General features: G+C 40.8%; 3 protein-coding genes across 3 annotated transcripts; 1 reads left to right on the top strand and 2 right to left on the bottom strand.

Moving 5' to 3' along the window:
- Window positions 1-939: 939 nt before the first annotated feature.
- MELLADRAFT_103773 (uncharacterized protein) lies at window positions 940-2,868 on the bottom strand (the record flags this gene model as incomplete). The annotated part of the gene is made up of 4 exons (XM_007406708.1): window positions 940-1,158; window positions 1,771-1,944; window positions 2,119-2,270; window positions 2,757-2,868. 4 exons carry the CDS (start codon window positions 2,866-2,868, stop codon window positions 940-942), a joined length of 657 nt encoding a protein of 218 aa, XP_007406770.1.
- Window positions 2,869-6,923: 4,055 nt separating this feature from the next.
- On the bottom strand, window positions 6,924-9,188 carry MELLADRAFT_115627 (uncharacterized protein; the record flags this gene model as incomplete). The annotated part of the gene is made up of 5 exons (XM_007406707.1): window positions 6,924-7,584; window positions 7,698-8,123; window positions 8,227-8,332; window positions 8,423-8,989; window positions 9,056-9,188. 5 exons carry the CDS (start codon window positions 9,109-9,111, stop codon window positions 7,144-7,146), a joined length of 1,596 nt encoding a protein of 531 aa, XP_007406769.1.
- Window positions 9,189-19,638: 10,450 nt separating this feature from the next.
- On the top strand, window positions 19,639-20,678 carry MELLADRAFT_60803 (uncharacterized protein; the record flags this gene model as incomplete). Its single annotated transcript, XM_007406967.1, has 2 exons — window positions 19,639-19,869; window positions 19,935-20,678. 2 exons carry the CDS (start codon window positions 19,639-19,641, stop codon window positions 20,676-20,678), a joined length of 975 nt encoding a protein of 324 aa, XP_007407029.1.
- Between the last annotated feature and the right edge of the window lie 703 nt (window positions 20,679-21,381).

The following is a 21,381-nucleotide window of genomic DNA, read 5'->3' as shown; positions in this document are numbered from 1 at the left end:
AACATCTTGTTTTTCAGCTCACATAAACTTTTCTGCAACATCATTTTGAACTCATTGACCAAAAAAAGCCATCTGCTCACCTGAATTGAAGAGAGATTTATGTGTGTGGGGGTTTGGCTTTCACTGGATATTTTTACCATCTTTTTTATCATAAAAAGGTATATTTCCATGCTGATCTCAAAAAAAAATACATGGAGCCTTGCAATTAAAGTTATCACCTTTTAATTATCATTTTAACCACTACTAAGTCATCAAATCAAATTAATAATTATTTCTCTACAATTCCTATTATAGTTTAACCCAAAACCAAAGCCCAACATTTTGTTATATGTTCATTATAAAATTTTATACTTTTCATTGATCTTTGAAATATTGCGTTGAGGAAGATATCTGTCCAATACTAGCATGGATTTTGAAGAGGATTATGGTGATCTTGCACAACCTTTGTTGTGTTGTTTATGCATGTACTGCCTTAGGCAATAAAGCTGGTTTTGTCATGCAATCAGTGACCTCAAATTCCAACCTTCCGGGACTGCTTGCGTGTTGGAATCTGAGATATATTCATATATAAGACAATCATTCATCTGAATTTATTGCAAATTAATTGTACGCACCCACACAAATCCAATGGTCTAAACCCTTCCAGAACATTCTCAAAAGCTGTGAAATATTAGTAGAGCTTTGGAAGCCTTCAAAAGCAGAACTTGGTCAATGTATGCAAAGCTGCTTTGAACCCAAATTGGTTCCATACAATCAATAATCCATTGGGACAAGTCTTTACACAGACTTTTTGCAAGGGGTGAAAGGTCCATATCATTTCAAAGTGAGAGTCTTGCCAAGATTTGCATATTTTCTTCTAGATGAGTGTTTTGTTCCAACTCTTTAGTTAAGGAGTTGATGATCACTGGCCCGTTATGTTTGAAAAGTTGTGCAAGTAATTCATAGATGTGCATATGAGTCATATGCATTCAAATACAATAGCAGCGCAGAGTTGAGAAGCATTTTATAATGTTCTGACAACAAGATTGCACCCCAAGTAGACAACCAATACCATTCAACAGGCAAGTTTGCTACTCTCCTCCCAAGAGCCGCAATATCACTACTTAGTTGATCCGGCCATTGACTGATTAGAAGGTACTTTTCCGCATACTCAAGGAACTTGGGACCTCAGATCATGTCAGTTATAAATTTTTCAGCTTCTCAAAATTGACATAGAAATGAATCAGGTAACAAAAGTTCCACAAATGCAAGGAAAATAGTCAATATTCATAACTGTGTCTAGGAACCCTTTCCAAAGACATCTTGTGATACCCTGATTCCCTGTGTTCTCTTTGTTATCTTTCTTCTTTTGATTCACGCTCTTTCAAGTGTGCTTATTCTTTTGTGTGATTTTAAAATGTATCCCCATTTTTCTTTTTGACAAATCCCCCGGATTTGTCCATCAATGTTGTCGTCCGGATCCAAACACCATCGGATCCGGCCATCTTCTATCTTATCTCGATGTCCCTGACATCATCATATTGTATCTTTGTCCACTTTCCTTATTTGTATTTTGCAGAGATGGATGTCTATATAAAGACCCCCATCCCTTGCTTGTGGAAGGAATCCTCAAGCAGCTTCTCAACTATTCACCACACCAAACCCAGTTGACAATAACAATCTTGGGGTACATCGTCTCCCAAATTCCTGACACACATTCTAGAAGTTTGTGACTTTTCCAAAGTTGCATTTGAAAATCCTTCCATTATTAAGTTTACTGACTACACTGACAGAGACGTAGAGTTGCTTGCGGTATTGGTTATCTTCCAATCCCAAGTAGATTAGCTTATGCAGGACATCTTTCAGCTCATGAATTTTAGTGTTCTGAAAAGATGTGAGAGGCTTGATCAGCTCCTTACCTTTCTCGGCATCTAGAGTGACAAGTTCTTCTGTAGCATTGATTTTCTGTCAAACAGTATGATCAGAGGAAAGTAATTTCTCAAATCTGATCTGAAATTGAGGAACATGTGTGAGCAAGTGTTTGAGGACTCTGTATGTTAACACACACTCTTTCTCTGGGCCTGTGAGGATACTAAAGTGAATTGATTTGTATAGCCTGGTGAGGAGATTGTGGCGGACAGGATCAAGTGCTGGCTCCCCAACCAACCTTTCCGTCATTAATATTTCAAACATCTCCTGAAAATGCTGCCCGGCCTGGTGACTGAAAAGGTGAGGCACTTCATCTTTCATTTCTTTGAGAAGTTTCACACATTGAAATATCTTTTCTATACCTTAAAGATCAAACAAAGTCTATCAGGATCAAAAATGGACACCACAGACAATCTATTGTAAAGCAGAGATTAAAGTGCACCACGGAGATCTACAACAAGAGATATACACTACCAGCATAAAGTAATTTTCCCAAGTAAAAAATGAATACATTTAGAGCAAAAAATGATTGAAAATGCATTTGATCAGCATTAAATCAGCATTAAATAAGCATTATTCAGCATTAAATGAGCATTTTTGATTAAAAATGCATTAAATGTAATCATTTTTTCCTTGGGAAAATTACCTTTTGCTGGGAGTGATAGTGAATATGAGATAAGACATGAGATGTCAATCAAATGCTTGCCACTCACCATTCTCATTGTAGGCTCCAGTTGAGGGGTGATGGTTGACATACATTGTCTTCTTCAGCAAGGTGTCTTTTGATCATGGAAGCCTCATTAGATGCACACCCATGTATTCCAGACTTTCAAACCAAAACCACTCACCCTGTAAAAGATACCTCTTGAGTTGAGCTTGCATCAGTCCAGCCTCATGGGGTTCCTTGATAACCAAGGATGGTTGGGTCTTTGGACTGAGATCTTGGATCCATTGTATCATTTTGTGTATCCAAATTTGCTCCAAAGAAACAACATGTTGTTGATTGAGGAGGACCAAGGCCGTTGAGACCAGTCAATTTGCATCTGGACTTATATCAGGACACAAATTAGGATTAGCCAATAGAGCTTTGAGAGGCAGTCGTCAAAACCTTTGAGCTAGAGACTTGACATCAGCTCTTTCACTTCTCTGAAGAGTCAAAAACGCCGAGTGTTGATAAGCTTGATAGAGCGCAAGCTGCTTTCCTTGCATATATGTGACCGCGCCATTAAAGGTATCGAAAAGTTTTCAAAGTTTGTCCTCAAAGCTAACGCTTCTGCCGACTGACGTCTCTTCTGAAATCTCGGCAGCGGTCACTCAAGAAAAGAAATTGGGTGGGGTGGTGATTAGGGATGGATGCGGGCTTGGGAAAAGATTGTGAACGACAATTTCTGCTGTGAAGGATTTGGCATGATCAACTATGGAAACAAGCGCAAGCTTGGAATTCAATGGAACAGCTGTAGAGGCTGAGCTTGACTTGTTGAACACAACATAATAGAGCAGTGGATATAACAGATATGACACAGATGGCATGATTTGTGTGCTGAAGTTCAATTTAACAAAGTAGATATGGTGACTGAGGGTGTGGTTGTACAGCAGTCATAAATGTCCATTGACTCGATTGCCGTATGTTTATCAAGACCCGCTGTTGTACATGCAAGTTGCTGGGGAAATCAAAGGTCCAAATTCAAGAAGTGTCTGACCTAAGACCACTTGTGGAGAGAAAACTTCCAGGCATTTCAGTACCAATTGAAGAAGCTTTGGTGCTAATGTTTTGCTGCAACTCCAATGCTCACCCGCATATACCACTTTGCAAACAACTCGGCCGCAGTTTTTGAATGAAGGTATGCTTTGCTACAAGATTTTTTGATGATGAAAGCTTGATGAGCCCCGTATCAAGATCACAGGAGCCAAAAATGATAAAATCCCATCAGCACTTGCTATGTTTTTCAGTGTGACTACCTCGTTCACTAGGCATGGAGCCTGAATCTGTGTTTTTGTTCAGCAGCTAATCAGCCGGCAGATCACTTTTGGGAAACATGTGAAGCTATTTCAGAACCTTTTCAACTACAGTTGACTCCCTCAAAACCCATACCGTTTCATGGAAGCCCAAAACTATGGGTTTTATGGACGTATGGTTTTGGAGGATCTCCCTCATCACCCATAGATTAAGGTTCGGCGGGCAAAGTATGGGTCAAGAGGGAGATAAAAACAAGGAACAAGCAAATAAAAAAAAAACCATTTCTTCATTCTTGTGCGCAATAACAATAGTTATGTATAAGAGTTCTGTAGTTAATGTTTAATAAAGTAGTCAGATAATGATGGTTGTTTTAAAGATCGCGTGTGAATTAAGCAAAAGTGCCTGCCAGCAGTGCGAATAGCAGCTTCAAAAGACTTTGCTTTGGGTGTGTCTTCATGCTTGGTGTACTCGGAAACAACAGAAAGGGAAGATGCAAAGGCTGTATAGCTTGGTCGAGGAGTGGAGACTTTGAAAATGTCTATTTCAGTATCTTGATTCTTGTCAGTATCTCGATTATTGATCGATTCAAATATTTCGTCGACAGTCCATTCCTCCAATCCACTAGAATGCTCTCCAAGAGGATTGAGAAGCTCGGCAATTGGCATCATGTTCCATTGATGGACAAGTTTGAGCTGTTTGAGTTGTTCGAGATCTTCGGCCAACACAGCCTCAGCTTCGGAATCTGGGACTATTGGGAGGTTAGTGTCCAAGTCTGATGTTAAGACAGTTGGGTTATCAATTATCAATCCATCAGGTTTGCAAGGTGAGATGATCCCAGTCTTGCGGAAGCAGTTTCATATAGTGCCTTCACTAACACAAAACCAAGCTTCTTGAGCCAATTTCATTGCATCAAGCTGGTGTATCTTGTAGATTTCAGCAACCGGGATCTCTGCATCATAACGCTTCAGTGAATAGTTGATAAAGTTTGATCGGTAGTGACACTTGAATGAGGCTATGATTCCGGCATCCAAGGGTTGGATATGTGAGGTTAGGTTGGGTGCGAAGAATTCTAACCGAATGTTTGTAAGCTTGTGCTCGGGAGGCTCTCCATGCCCGCTGAAGTTGTCAACTAGTAGGAGGATGTGTTGTTTTTGAACCGCAAGATCTTGGTCCCACTTTGTGATCCAGCTGCTGAACAGCTCAAAAGTCATCCATGCTTTAGTGTTGTTACGATAACAAAAACCAAGACTCTCACCACTTTTCTTGTTGAAGCATGCAGGCTTGTTTGCCTTGCCAATAATTAAAGGTTCAATCTTTTCACCTTCAGCACTAGCAGCAAGGGCATAGGTCAATCTTTGCTTATCACCTTTAACCCCTGATTTTGGCCCAAATGCAAGACCTTTGTCGGGGGGCATGCTAAAACATAAGAAGGTGATTGTTATTGATAAATGTTACACTGTATACATATGTTAAAGAGAGAACCAACCTGTAGAATAGACCAGTCTCATCCATGTTCCAAATATCTCGTGGATGGTAAAGGTTGGTAATTTCTCGGAGGCGTTGACGCTCGGCAGCTACTGTATCAGGAAGGACGGAGCCAGCTTCTCCGTGCTTTCTTATGTGGCGTAAACCGTTCCAAGTCTTGAATCGAGTGAGCCATCCCTCACTAAGAGCAAGCCAGTCTTGTTCAGAGATTTTGAAGAGTTTAGCGAATTCACACCACTTGGATCATATCACATCGCCCGTGATTGTTAAGCCTGCAATGACAGCCTGTTGAACCCAGGCTTGAAGTGCTTCATCAACCTGCGGATGCTCGGATGTGTTCTTTCGAGATCCAGTGTGACCAGCTCGATGATTCTCTCAAATCTTGGTCTTGTCTCGGACCCATTCTGAAACAAGTGGTTGCTTGATGTTCAACTCGGGATAGATTTCAGAAAAGTGTCGGGCAGTCTTAGATTGATTGCAACCATTCCGTTCGTACCAATCAAGGACTTCAACTCGCTGAGCCAGAGTTGATTGAGCCTTTGCAGCTTTATTCTTTTTACTTGTTGGCCGGTTATTTTTTCCTTTACTTTCCTCGGCTACATGTTTCTTGGAGCCTAAAAAATTGAACAACACATCTTTTCAACAAGTGAACAACTCAATTACATCCTGAAGGTTACAACTTACTTTGTCTTTTAGCAATCACCGCTTCCTTGGTCTGATTGAATTTCAAAACCAAAAGTTCCAGTCTCTTCAGTTCATCATTGTTGAATTGACTGGCAGCCTTAGCCACATTCCCCTCTTCTATGATCTTCCTCAACACAAGTGTTTCATCTATTAAGTTTCCAGCACAGTCTATGAATCTTTCATCTGCCTCTGATAACTTCTTCCCTTCACTGATAAGTTGCTTGAGAGGCTTGAGTCGTTTGTTATTCTCTGTTTGTAAAGCATTGAAACCTGTTTCAATATCTGATACGCCGAATTGTGAAAGGTCTTTTGGAAGCATTTTGAGATTGATTATGCCGAAAAATTCACAAGGATGCGTTTTTTTTATAAATCTTTGTCTTTGGCAAATTTTGGTTATGGCTTTTGACCTGGGTTTCCTAAAAAAAGTTATGGGTCATGGGAATAGTGCGAGGTATGGGTTTTGGGCCACTTTTCCCCGCCTATAAATTTTATGGACCCAAATTTCTATGGGTTAGGCAGAAGTATGGGATTCGAGGGATATGGATTTCGAGGGAGTCGACTGTAGTGCGAAATTCGATGGATTGACTTACGGGTTTGAAGTCAAAATCTGACTTGACCTGCAACTCGACAAGTGTTTGAGAAATAGTTGCTTGAAGTCATAATGTAACTCCCCGTATACATGCAATGGACATTATCTCCTAGTCGACTCCAGTGCTGTGGACATCTGTAAACTCAGGCAGGAACGCCATTTTTGATTCAACTTAAGGCGTCATCTATGACAGTTTGTCACGCTTGTGACACGTCGCTGCGCCACTTCCATCCAGCATCGGTGAAAAATTGAGTCAAACACAGAGATGTTTTCCTTTTGAGGGGAGTCTCATCAGCTTTAAAAAACAAAGACTCAATTCAATCGTATATTCCAGATACGATTGTATAGATAATATGCTCAGAATCCATGAAATTAATAAGAAACCACGTTGTCCATTTGAAATAATGAACCAATTCGAAAATAACATAACAAAAACATAAAACACCGTTGATGATCACACATGGCTTCTCCACACTTCGCTTGACTCTTAGTATGTAGCAGAAAGATAGCTTCCAGGACCTCAACCACTGTGTTCAAGAACACTTGTCACCAATTTGCCATTCACTACGACCGTCTTCAATTGCTCTGGCATAGCTCGTTCCACAAACTCTCCTTCTTCTTCTTCACTCGGTAAACTCACATTCAAAGCACTAGTCTTCGCCGTCACAATTTCAACATCAAGACTCTCCTTACTTAAATAGATCTGACCTCCATCAGTCGCATCTACCATGACCGTCGGAACTTTTCCGAGTACTTGAACGGTAAAGGAAGGAGAAGAAGTGATCGAAAGTGAAGAAACAACCGACTCTAACAAGACAGATGTCTTGGTACACGATACCAATGTAATCGCATTCACTTTGCCCTTGATCGAGATTGTGGAATTTTTGCAACCAAAGATGTTGACAATTTGATTGATCTCAGTGTTTTCAATGACGATCGAAGACTGATTTTCGTGGTACTCCTACACAAGAGTTTAAAAGGCCAGATATTATATCAGTACAAGCAGTGAGAGTCACCGAGCGCGCTTGGGATCTGGGGTATTGCTCTCTGATACACTCAATATAGATCACGTACAATCGCCCACTTATTCCCATCTAGTTGAGTCTTAGGAGGTCTTTTTTGAAAGCTTTGGGGTTTTGGCGGTTTCGTAGGCCTCTTGATACTACCCTGTGGACTTGTTAAGCCTCCGGATGGGCCCGTGGCTGATGAAGTTCGTAAGGTCGGGTTCTTATGTGTCATCTGACTCGGATCCACTCTTTTTAGTCCGCTGGTGATATTTTCACCTTTGTTAAGTGCAGCAAATACAGCATCCATCCCACCTGCCGCTCCAGAAGCTTGGTTCATTGATGGCATGGGTGGTGGTGGTGGTGGCCCGGGTGGTGGTGGTCCAGGTCGTGGTGGTGTCGGAGCGGAAGGGGCTCCAGTGGGTGCCCGCGGGGTCGAGGCTGAAGGAGACCCAGCTGGTGACATGCGCTTAGCGAAACTCGTGGCATCTTCACCCTGCAAAAGATATAGTGGGTTAGTTCTATCCCTGGGTATTTATTCCCTGTAGGCCATCGAGGGCAAGAGGTCAAGATCAATAGCTCAATAACGAAGAGCCGACCTTTGGATTCCAGACAAGACAGGTAGTATGATACTGCATGATGTACTTGCGTAAATCTTCGAGCACGACGATAAAACTTTTAGCCCAGTCGGCCAATTGTGGGTCACTGTTCAAGTACGCAAGGAGTATTAGATGAAAGCGAATCTGAAGGAACGTGTACCGGAAGTAAAGGAATTCACGTCGAGGTTCGACATACCTGTCTTTGTTATCTTTGACAACACGATTGACCCAGAATTGCGCACTATCTTTTGCATCCGATACCATTGGACCCGGCTTAGTCTCCACGGCTACCCAGCCGAGACCAGGAATACCCTCAGCCACCGCAGTGAGACCATTGAAGAGACGTTTCTCAGCTCGTTGAGCATCTTTGACCTCTACCACTTTGTTGAGAGGATCAGAAGTAGGTTGGAGGAGCTCCATAAGGGCATCGATCGAAGGCTTTTGACAAGCACTGGCAACCAGTAGAAACTCGCGTTGGGCCATGAATGCTTGTTCGACGTGATTGGCTTGCTCTTGGGCAGGCCCACCTACGTCCTTTGACAATGTGAGGTACCGCGCCAAGGATCCCGAGAGAAGTTCATCAAAGGCCTTGATCGAAGGGGGTGTCTCCATCGCCTCCGGGTTAGATGCCGAGCCAGACGAGACTCCAGGCACGTTACTAGGCGAGGCGTGAGTAGAGAAGCCTTCATTAAGCAATGCAGGGGTTCCTACGGAAGTTTGGGCTACTGCAATGTCTTCGAGTCGGGAGGTAGCAGCCTCAAGCCTAGAGGTAAATCAAATCAATGGATCGCTTGTTTAAGATTGAACTATAAGCTGAGAACGAACCCACCGTTTGATGAGAGTGAAGAGGCTACCAACACCTTGGGTAGGAATACCATTGGCCATGTTAGGATAGCGAAGCTAGATTTATAAAGAGGTAGGACTCTCAATACACCAAGTTGAAAGTGTGGCAATGATGGTTCAATTGATCAATGGTCTCGAGTTTAGCGATCTGATCAATCGCTGATGTCACATAAGGAATACCCACCCTTTAGTTTCACGGGATGTGACAGCTAGCTCGATCGAGCCTGACCCGGACTGTTCCGTCAAAACAATGGCCATAGCGTGCGCCGTGGGGCCAGGTCGGGCCCCTACAAATTCAATACTCTTGAACTTTCTTGGTCAGAAAGTGACAATACGAAAAGACAACGAAATGGTTTGCCAAACCGCCTATGTACCTTTATGATGCAGAGGAATTTTCAACATAGAAGAACATCTTTGTAGCACTGCCCTCCCAATTCCCTAGAATTTGAAAGCTTGACTTCATGTAAATGACCACTCGATGAAATATTAATCAAGTCAATTTGATAGCATAGTGAAGAGGTTAAAGGAGGTTCAAAGGAAAGTTGAGAGTTGATGAACTTTGATTTCCAGGCTGCATGTGTTTTTTTAGTGATCAACCTGAAAATGCACTTTCAATATAAAACAGGTAGCAAAAAATGGTTAAGGCTTCATTTGTGATTGAATTTTGTTTGGCCAATGAGTTAGGTGTATGTGAGAAAACATGATGGTACAACAGTCACAACAGGGAGAAGGTGGATGACTGCTACATACTCGCGCAAATGAATCATTCATCTAACAGGGATGAGGAAGTGTTGATCATGTTCAACAGACTAGATGATTTCGAGTACCTGGGCGCGCGCACCAGCGAGTGTAGGTGGACAACAGAGCACTCCCTCCCGGGACTCAAGTTGAGATACTCTGTGATATACCTCATGTTCAGAAACTTTTGGAAGGCAGGGGGGACTTTGGATGAAAAAAGTCAAGAAAAGAAAAGATGGACAGACACAATTTGGATGGCAATGAACAATTTTGAACAGTTCAAGTTATGGGATGTTTGAATTCAAGGTCGTGCGCAATAGTTCTCACTTGCAAGCTTGTACCATATCCAAAGTTAGATTGAAAATGGTTGTTATTGCTCTGCTGTGTTTATTTACATTTATATACAAATACACATTCTATCAAAGAAATGATCAAGGATAAAACCTTTTACAAAAGCCAAATCAATACATATTCATTCATCAGGTTTCTGTTTAGGAATCTCCGGGCTTTGGTGTTGGAGTAAATCCTCCTTTCTTTGGGAAGCCATTTCAGGGTGGCTACTAAATCTACTTACAAATGGTATAGCCTACAGCTTGCAGTACGGTTCCTGACTGATACTTTGCTGGTCACGGGGAGTGGTGAGTGGCTGTCTTTAGAACAGGTCGCACAGAAAATTATATCAGTTTTACTGATGTAGGATTTTGGTGTGAATATTAGGATTGGATAGCAGGGCAGGCCCACTTTCAGGTGACAGATGAAGAGAGGTCAAGCCCAAGCCTGCAATTTCTCCGAAGTATGAACCTAGAGTAGCCTAAAATCCTAAGATAGTAGGTATCTTGCCAATGAAGATATTGTAAGAACTGGGTCTATTGACCAAATGGGGAGGAAGAAAGAAACTAACTAACCCAAGTCAGAAGAGGCTTTGTCAAAGGTACAAATGAGGTCTTGATATCAGAAACCTAGGAGCTGGAAAGCACAAGGCGATGAAGCTACTTGGATAGCTAGTAAGAAGGTAATCCAAACATCAGTCAAAGAGATCTGAAAGATTAGAGAGGCTGATTCTTAGTGGATGCTGTGATAAGCAGCAAGGATATCAATTCTAGGCTGACAAGAAGGGTTCTAGTAATAGAAGGCTACTTGAGAAAATCTGAGAGGATTGATGAAAAGGTTTTTAGTTAGATGTTTGTCTAAATAAAATTGGGTTCAAAATCAGTCACCCTCCTCCTGAATTCAAGGAAAAAATCTATTTATACTTTCATAACCTCATAGTTGAATTGTGGTTAGATATATTGGATGATATATTTTCCATTAAGTCTCTCTTGTATTTTTGGTATGTTTGTTTCCTTTAAACTAAATAGTTCCCAATTGGGAAGTTTGTTATTAGGTCCACTTGATACTTATTGATTGGTTTCTATGGTTAGTTAATTGGTTCTTCTCAGGTAATGAGTTTTTATGTCTTTGACACTATCTCATGTTTAAATGTCCACATGGTCTTTCCTATTTGGGATATTTTCTGTCTGTTATTTGTTTTCGTTCCTTTGTTTTTGGGTCTGTGAAACTAAACCAAAAAATTTGTAGTTATGTTTTGGGTTTTATGAGTCTTTGAAACTAGACCAAAAGTTGTGGGTTTCTTTTATTTTATATATTTGATTTACGCGCAAGAAAACAAAGGATATGATAATAATGAAATAAGGATTTCAATAAATTGTTTCATAAGCTTCTTTTTTATGTTATTACTTGGAGGTCTTTTGGCTCTCCTTAATGAGACATTGAGAACTGACAAGCTACCTCCTGGAATCATTCAACAAGCAAGTCCTCCTTGTACTGGCTTAGACTCTTGAAGCTAACAAATCTGGAAAGTATACTATGAGAAAACAGTTATATGATTTATGAACTTTGATTAAAAAGAAAGACTTACAAGAGTGAAATATTTGCTATCAAATAGACCTGACAGTGAAATAGTTGAAGGAACTTTGCTGATCCCTTGCCTTGCTTTGTTATTTATTCTTTTGCTACATGGAATGTCATTATACTCTCCAAATGAGATAGTGATGATGCAAGCAAACAAAATGAAATGGGGTGTAATATAAGACATCCTTTTGATACTAGAAAGGTTTCTAAAATTGAGATGAAGAAGTTCAAGATTGAGTTGTTTGTTGAAAATGATACATTTACAAAATGTAATAATCTTGGATCAAAATGTATATACAGCTATGATATTGATATAAATGAGGATATGTAGAATGAGTTTGGTTGGGATGAGATAATCAGATGTGTTGGTACTTGAAATAATTGAATGAGATACCTGTGGAGAACAGGTAGTTAGCTTTGTTAATCAAGCTAACATGCTGATCAACAGAAATACAACAATCTGATGGAAGGAGATTGGTTTAGACAAAATAAGTTAGAGTTTGATGAAGAGAGAAAGGTATAAAGAGAGCAATTGAAAGACCTTTATAAACTCAAACTTATGATGTCATTGTATTGGAATGTCAGAAAAGAAAATGTGCACTGCAGGACTTGAACCGACGACCTGATCCCTATATCTAGGAGGGTGCTCTAACCACTGAGCTAAGTGCGCGTGTCCAAGTGAATGTGGTGTGGAGAAACATGCCCAACACTGAGATGGAAACCCGGAATGGCGAGTGGCACTGACAACCTTAGCCGTAGGAAGTGTACATATAGGACAGAACATATCACATATCCAACATTCCCCCTTGATCTGTACTGTATGTACTTGTAGGGGCAAGAGTACACATTACTTAACTGACTTAGGTAGATGGTGTGAACGCATCTGGGCTCATAACCTATTGGAATGTCAGAAAAGAAAATGTGCACTGCGGGACTTGAACCCACAACCTGATCCCTATATCTAGGAGGGTGCTCTAACCACTGAGCTAAGTGCGCGTGTCCAAGTGAATGTGGTGTGGAGAAACATGCCCAACACTGAGATGGAAACCCGGAATGGCGAGTGGCACTGACAACCTTAGCCGTAGGAAGTGTACATATAGGACAGAACATATCACATATCCAACAATTACAGTATTCCACAGGTGAATTATGTAAGCAAAAAGAGAGAGTATATGCACATGAAAGAAAAGACATGTTCCGAGATCTCAATCTCAATTAAAATCAAAGGCATTTTTATAGTGGAATCACCCACTTGATCTTTGAAAACCACAAAGGACAGGCCAATGCAATGGGCATGGCTTTCTGTGCACTTACCACTGACCATGAATGATTGTTGATCAACTTAAGTTTAATCACTGCTTCTTGCCAAGCTAATCATCTCTATGACCAATTTCAGCTTGACAAAATCCTAGGCTGAAAGATGCAGTCTCAATGAGCAACACCAAGTGTATTTTTGAAGGGTGTGACTATACTATACTGGTATAGGTATAGTAAGGTATATTGTTTAAACCATACTATACTATGCCTGGAAAATGTTATACATGTTTTCCATCAACTTGCCCAACTATACTGCACAGTATAGTTTAGTATATCTGAGTATAGTTCATCTTGCATACATACCACCCACTTCGGTAACAAAACCCGAAAAAAGTTACATATATGATTTTTACATCACGGTGAGAAATATTCTCACCGTGTATGTATATGTAAAGCTGTGATCCTTGAAAGCCTTCGGTAACCGAATCAAAAGTGATATGATGATCATATCAAGGGATCATCAGGACATCTTGTCATTCGGTAAACAGGTCACCGAGGTCATTGAGATCAATAGTCTCCAATTGTACCCTCTTCCTTTCTTTCATAATCCTTTGAACGTAGTGAAATAAATCCAAATCCATTCCATAATTTTAATATGTATCATCATCAAGCTCTTCAACGCTGGAGACATCGACGCCGCCAAGCCATATGTTTTCACCACATAATCTTGATAGAATCGGCTAGATTCTACTACAGCAGAATCTTGAAGCCCACCATAATCAGAAATCCAAGGATCAGATCGATCCTTTCTGGCCAGATGTGGATTGATGAATTACTAAGTGGGCACGAGAAGGTCTTTTATGAAAATATGGGAATGAAAAAGACTGTCTTTGTTGAATTGAGAGGACGGCTTGAGGAATCTGGATCACTTTCCGATTCCAGATACGTTACTAGCACCGAGCAATTAGCTATTTTAATTTACTTTCTCATCACCGGACTCTCAAACACCAAGCTCAACCAGCGCTTTCAAAGGTCTGCTGATACAGTTTCCAAGTAAATCAAGCATGTCTCTTTGATTATCTTTTCATAGGCTGATGATTACGTGTTTATAGGATTATCAACAATTTAACTAGAGACATTACCATCAATACTCAATTGATCCATTCATACATTGTCCTGCCTCAACAAGATACTCCAATGTCAGCATCAATTCGTAATAATCCCGATTGGTATCCTTACTTCAAGAACTGCGTCGGTGCAGTTGACGGGACTCACATGCCAGTTCATGTATCGCCACTAGACGCCAAGCCTTATTTCAATCGAAAAGGAAACATAACTCAGAATGTATTAGCTGCTTGTAATTTCAGCTTATGTTTTACTTACATTCTGGCCGGCTGGGAAGGTAGTGTGGCGGATAGTAAACTGTGGGATGATGCACGCGAAAGTAACCTTACCATTCCAGCTGGTAAGTATGTACTGGGCGATGCTGGATTTGCGTTGAGTCTAACGTGTCAAACCCCTTTTCGAGGGGTGCGATACCATCTTCGAGAATTTTCTGGCGATAATTCTGAGTGCGTTCTTTATGTTTTATTGCTTAGCCAAAACTAATGTTTTCTTACTCTACAGACCTCGAACTTATCAGGAATTGTATAACAAAAGACATGCTTCTTTAAGAAATTATATTGAAAGAATATTTGGCGTAACGAAGCAAAGGTTTAAAGTGATGGGAGAAGGGTCACATTATCCCATCTTAATTCAAGCAAGATTGATACTCCTAATGGCTTTTATACATAACTTTATCAGAACAGTCGATAGCAATGATGAACAATTTAATGGGGAATTTGATGAAAACTATCAACCTCGAGTCAATCAAGAGGAGTTACACGCTGTTGGGAACACTGCTGAAGAGTCATCCGAAGCAGGAAAGTTGAGAACGAAAATCGCTAAAGCGATGTGGAGAAATTATCGCCAACAACGAGATGCTCGTGGAATGTGAATTATATTACTCATTTGTTTTTCGATTTTTCCATCTATAAGCTTACCATAAAACCTTCAATCTCACTTATTAACAATTTATTATCATAATTAATCACACACTCATCTTTTAGTTTTTTTAGAAACTTGATAAAGATGTAATATTTGCATGTTTTAGTATTTTTATATAATCGATAAAGATGTACAATCGATAAAGATGTACTTGTATCACAAAACCTTTAGGAAATTGTTAAGATGGACCTTCTTCTTAAATTACAAGTATAGTTGGTAGAACAAAGGAAGATAAACTTTGAAAAAAAATTGTAACTGAATTAAATACATTTGTTTTTAATTACCTGCCAACTTCCCTCTGATCCAACCGAGTTGTAGATCTTTTTCTTCAAGACCAACAAACATCTTCGCATAATCGACATCTTTCTTTAACAATTCCATTGATTTATAGAGTTCATCTTGACTTAAACCGAGCTTGCGTAATCCCCGAGTAGCAGTGGTGAGAAAGTCGTAAGGTTGAGTCAAACTTCCAGAGGCTAAAGTGCTAGTATCATTTGCCATGTGAGTAATGAATTTATCTGAGATTGAGCCAATTCCATCTATAAAATCGTCTCCAGCTTGAGCAGCAGTCTTGCGCTGTTTCCTTTCGAAAGGCTTTTGAGCTTTGCCTTTTGAAGGCACTTCTTCAGCTTCTGGTGATCGGTTATGTTTGAATCTTCTTCCTTTCATGAATTTGTTTCCAGAACGAACGCTAGCAGGTGCTGGTGTTTCTTCTTCGGATTCAATAGCACGCTGAAGTCGAGATTCATCTAAACTCCCATGTTGACTCCCATCACGGCTCATTGATTTGCCACTTGAAGTATCATCATCCTTATCTTTTTCACCTTCTCCATCAGCTTCCTCGGCAGGAGCAAAAGAATTGACCTTCCCAGTTCCCTTGGCCATCCCAGGATCGACGAGCACACCAACTGATTCATAAAGCGGGAAGGGGTTCCTTCTGAACCAACCTAAACGCTTGTTAGTTCCTGACTGGGATGAGAAAGAAATGATAAGTGATTGAAGGCATGAAGATAAGAATGAATGGACATACTGGTACTTTGGCCATCTCGTTCCAGATTTCGGAACTGAGCTCGACCATATTCGTTTCGGGGTTCCATCCGGCACCGCTTTTCTTCAACAAATCGCTCGCATCTTTGTATCGTTTGTTAAGCTTGATTTGAAATGAAAAGACAATTAGCATACAGTAGAAAGAAAGAGACAAAAGCAAAAGACTGACCACATTATAATGACCATGTACCATCTCACCAGTCTTTTTTTTAGTCGCGCCTTCAGTCCCCTTCAATTCAGTTGCAATTAATGCCCAAGTCGCTTTAGAAAAGCCTTTGTTGCTTTTATTATTCCTATGAGTTTTTATAAGATGTTCAATCATTTTGGATTCTTGATCGCTAGTCCATTCACACTTGGATGATGGTGTTGAAACAATTGGACTGTCTTCAACCGATTGTGACACATTGGTTGACGCCGGCATGTCGATGTTGAAAAGGAAAACGTAATAAATCAATCAAATAACTAATTGAATAACAATCGAGAGAAGATTTTTAAGTTGAAAGTGGCTTGAAGGACAGCTTGAAGTCGACTTTGAGCTTTGATGAAAGGGAAGATAAAGATGAGTTGACCAGATTTGTGATTGGATTTTTTGAACTTGAGGTGTTGAATCGTTGAAGTTGTTTGTGATGAGAGAAAAAGAAAGAAAAAACTTTGATTTTTTTCGGTGAAGTACAAAAAAAGACGAATCGGTACTTTGAGATGAAAGATATTGAAAAGATATCTGTTGAAGATTCATAAAAAAAACGACGAAAAGTCGTTTTGGAGAATATCGATGATTTTTAGATATATATGGAAAAATATGTATCCGACTTTTGTTGTACTTTGGTTTACCGAATCGGTTTTCCGGGTCATATATACAACCGAAATTCAGTATGTTTTTTTGGTGGTACATATTCGGTCGCATATGTTACATATGCGTTACCGAAGTGGGTGTACTATACCAAGTATAGTTCAAGTAAGTATAGTTGGACTATGCTATACCAAGTATAAGCAAGTATAATATAGTAGGTATAGTATAGTATAGTTGCAGCCTTGTATCTTTGATGCTTTTACACTGCAAACCTTCATTGCCACCAACTCACGTGGGGGGCGTGGGTTTTTGATTTGAGGAGTGTCAGGGCGCTCCTTTTTGATTTGTGATGGGCGCACCCTTAGTGGGGGCGTGGAGGTGCGCCTTTAAGATAAAAAATTCTTTTTTTCCCAAAAAAGATAAATATAGAGGCACAAGCCTTTCAAGTTTCATGGGTATTTGTAGTGTTTTACTTTGAATGTCAGTATCAAAACCCTATGCTGTATGTAGATACAAGGTTAATCACAAAACTTTTTATCCTTGTTCCAATCCTCATCTTCAGGGGAAGAATCAGATACATCAAACCTGTGTTGACATTGTAGAATCCAGTCCAATGCTTTCCAAACGCAGAAGTTGGTAGAACCCAGTTGGAAGTGTTTTTCTTGTTGACTATAAGCATATCTTGATGATGTGTGGGTGTAAATTTCAAAGCATTTGAACTTCAGATGGAGTTGATTGGGCAATATTGAGGCAATTTTTAGGAAGCCACCTTGCTTTACCTGGCCCATTTGCCTAGTTATATAACCAGGGCGCGCCACCCCCAAATCCAGCCTCAGCGGGCGCGCCCAGGGAGTGCGCCCCAGGCACGCCTTTCACGCCATGCCCACCACGTGACCACCAAGCCTATCAAGGCAAAGGATAAAGTCCAAGTTTATGCCAAGTTGGAATTCTGACTGATTATATTAAATGCCAAAGTTTTACATGGAGTTTACTGAGAGAATGGTTCCAATTGGCTTGGTTTCAAGCTACACAACATATACTCAGAGACAACCTTTTCAAGAGGGAGTCAAAGCCAATGAGATTCAGAGACTCAATTCCAATGGTGGTTATTGTTATACAGCAAATTGCAACATATTTGTGTTGAGTGGAAGTCTGCCATTTGTTCAACACAGCTTTCCAGCCTGCTGAGTAAGTATGGTTGTCAATAAATTTTTGGTTTGGGTCAGTGGGAAGGTCATCTCCATTCGATTGATTGCTTTCTCCGGTTGTAGGATGTGTTCTTCCCTTGCCTAGCCAGGGGAGGCGAGCAAAGAAATTCGATATGGGCAAAGGTCTCAGTTTGCAGAGTGTGGTCAAAACCTCTCCCAGGGCGAGACCCGTCTGGGAAAAGGCTGCCGTAGAAAGAAGCCTGGAGGGTTCTAGATTGCGCAAAGTGTTGGATTGGATAGGAAATGTTGGTTGTAAAATTGAGTACCTTCAAAGTCTTTCCCAATGTTTACTCGGTTGTCCCTGGCACATGTGCGGTTGAGTTCTTGTGATGATGATCCTTGATCGAGCTCACAGGATAAATAAATGAACTCCGTGGCAATGGAAATTGAAGTGGTCTTTAAGTTTTGCTGTCCACTACGTTTCTTGGACTACAGACTATGAAACACATCTGTTTCCCCACCCTTCTTCTCCATGCTACCTACTGAGAGTGCTTCGGGCCAAAGAGCTTAGAAAACTATCTACAAGATTGAAAATGACATTGTGTTTTTTTGAAATCCAACTGCCCACACCGCAAAAAGATGAAAGAGGAAGGGACCATCTTTCTCAACACCCTGATTTGGTCGACATAGATCCCCTTGAAAGTTTAATCTCTTCAGCTATACATGAGCAGCAACAGTGATAGATTCTGAGATACCATAAACAGATGCTATTTGACTCTAATAAACAAAAACAATACATCAAAAGGAAATGGACAGGATACAAAAGCCAACTTACTATCAAACTCACATCCTTTGATGTGTGTTGAAGTTGACTTTGACCTACACAACACGCAGCCATAATAAGTTGAACAACCGTTGAAACAAAGCCTCACAATGAAGGGCATTTTCATCCCCCGTTAATCCTTACTCCCAAGAAATGGGCACAAGTGGAATTGAGTTTGAGATGGCAAGACCTGACCTTGAGATGGGAGGTCAGTCAAAATCGACGATTGGTAAGGGAATATTGACTGTCAATGCCATATATCTTGAACCCAACATGCCATTTGCAATTCAGACATGCCTTGATGGTTCCTGTTTCCTGTTAGGATTCGAACTGAGCCTGAAATCTGATCAAAATTCCGAAATAACACATTTGTTAACCCATCAAGCCTTCATCATAATCTTGCATTATTTCCCTCTCAACTTATCAGCACGTTTACATCACGATTTATCACCTTTTCTTCAATTTTCTTGCCACTTTTCTTGAAAAGTCCTACTCAGTCCATCAGCCAACTATCAATAACAAACGTATAACACGCCCTCTTGGAAATCCCAGATATCATCAACCTCGCCCTCCAATACCAACACACGATATAAACAACTCAACACGTAAGACATCAAACTTTTCCTATCTCTTCATTCTAATCATATTCTAAGCTTACTTTATCTTTATTCCTCAATCATACACTCTTTTTCTGCATTCTTTTGAATCTTAAACTCTTAATTTCTATCACCTCACTTCGCCAACACATTCATTTAATTGTAAAACAAAGCTCACCTTAATCCTCACTCAATTCACACTCAGAACTCGAGATGGATCCCGCCCGCGCTTTCCGATTCCCAGCTGTCCGAACTCCTTCAAGTATAACTCCTTCAAGTGCAGGCTCCTCCGCATCGTCTCCAACCTCCCCAATCACTCCTGGTACGGAGATTGAACCTGGACCCAAGTCTCCTACGCTTTCAACTATCTCAACCCTTGTGGCCCGTAAATCATTTGGCGCGGATAGCGTAGCAGGAATGCTTTGTCAAAAGATTTCATCAACCGTAAGTACCTACGTTAATTTGCGTTGATATCTCGTTGAGACAAAACATGATTTTAACTATGGCAGGTTCTTCGACCATCACTTCCGGGAAACCACTCCGTTGACTGGACAATGAGTGGATCACCCCCTAATACAACTGGTATCAGCGCCAGTCGAAGTTGTAGCGGACTGGTCAAGATTCAAAACGACGTGCGTCATCGTCGTGGTATTGCACGCTCAGTGACGGGGCCAATCACCCAATTCTTTCACCTCAATGGTGAAGATGAAGAGATGGAGAATGAGGATGGTTGGGATTTCATATGCTGTGGCGAGGCTCCCTGTCGGCCTGAACGTCGAGCGGGATGGCTTGGAACCCTAGACTTTGACGAAGAAACCACAAAGCTCGCTCCTGCAAATTCCAGTGTCCCTCTCGCCACCACTATCACTGCCTCTCCTGACGCCATCAGTGCCTTGGGTAGCCCCTGGTCCCCCGACAATAAGTGGGGCAAAGCTTTGGATCCAGCCGCGGCAAGTTTACATCCTGGAGGATCACCACCTGCCCTTGCTTCCCCGGGCTGGTCACCTGCTTCGGGCGAAGGCCCACTACTCTCACCAAGCTCCTTCTCCAGCTTCCGTGGTCACTACTTTGGCCTACCTGGCTCCCCCTTACCCTCATTGGAGGCTGTTCATGCGATGTATTCCACTCCACCTCAGAGAATTCCGTCCAAGGGTTTTGCGGTCCAAAAGGCTGGCCCGACTCGCCGGATCAAAGTCTCAATCGATTCCATTTCCGCCCCAATCATCGCAGATTTCAATAATATTCAAATCTGAAACCTCAAGGGCCACCAGCAGGCAACTTTATTCGATCTTTCTTACAATGTCTAAACCTTTGAATACGTTTGAGTCTTGCAACCTATTTGCTCTCTTGGACCTTTTTATTCATCATCAATTTGATCACTTGGGATGTTAATGTTATGTAGCTTTATCTTACTGGTCGTCTTCACATCTCTGCCTCTTCTTTTTGCCTCTATTCTCTTGATTCTGGATTTCTTCGGGTTTCTCTTCCTCTTTTAGGTATCACGGGATTCCACTCACTTCGTCTTGCCTTTGTTTCACTCTTGGACTTTCATTGTCTCTTTGTGTATCGTCTCTCAATATGTATGTTTATCTTTTTTTATCAGTTTGGACCAATCATGAAGCTTTATATTCTATCTGCATTTCTTTTTCCTTTTACTGTTTTTCTATCTTTTCGTTTTCAATCTTTACTTTTATTGACAAAGCCTTGTAATATTGATCTGAATTCATGGTGAATTCATCTTTTTTCTGAAATTCAACTGTCCTTGTGGCTTTTAAAAAATAATCTTTAATCTCTCTCTATGAGTAATTCTTTTCTTACGCTCAACTTTCCAGAAAGTTTTGTTGTGGTGATTGATTAGTTCCAGCTGAATCTAAGTTTTGGAGGCGCATATTTTACAACATGTTCATAACGCGAGCTCTCCTACCGTGGTGATGGAACTCTGTGTCAAATGTATAA

This window comes from Melampsora larici-populina (assembly GCF_000204055.1).
Source record: "Melampsora larici-populina 98AG31 unplaced genomic scaffold MELLAscaffold_7, whole genome shotgun sequence".
Classification (NCBI taxonomy): domain Eukaryota; kingdom Fungi; phylum Basidiomycota; class Pucciniomycetes; order Pucciniales; family Melampsoraceae; genus Melampsora; species Melampsora laricis-populina.
Note: the sequence above shows the minus strand (reverse complement) of the source record. Positions and strands in the feature narration are given on the sequence as shown.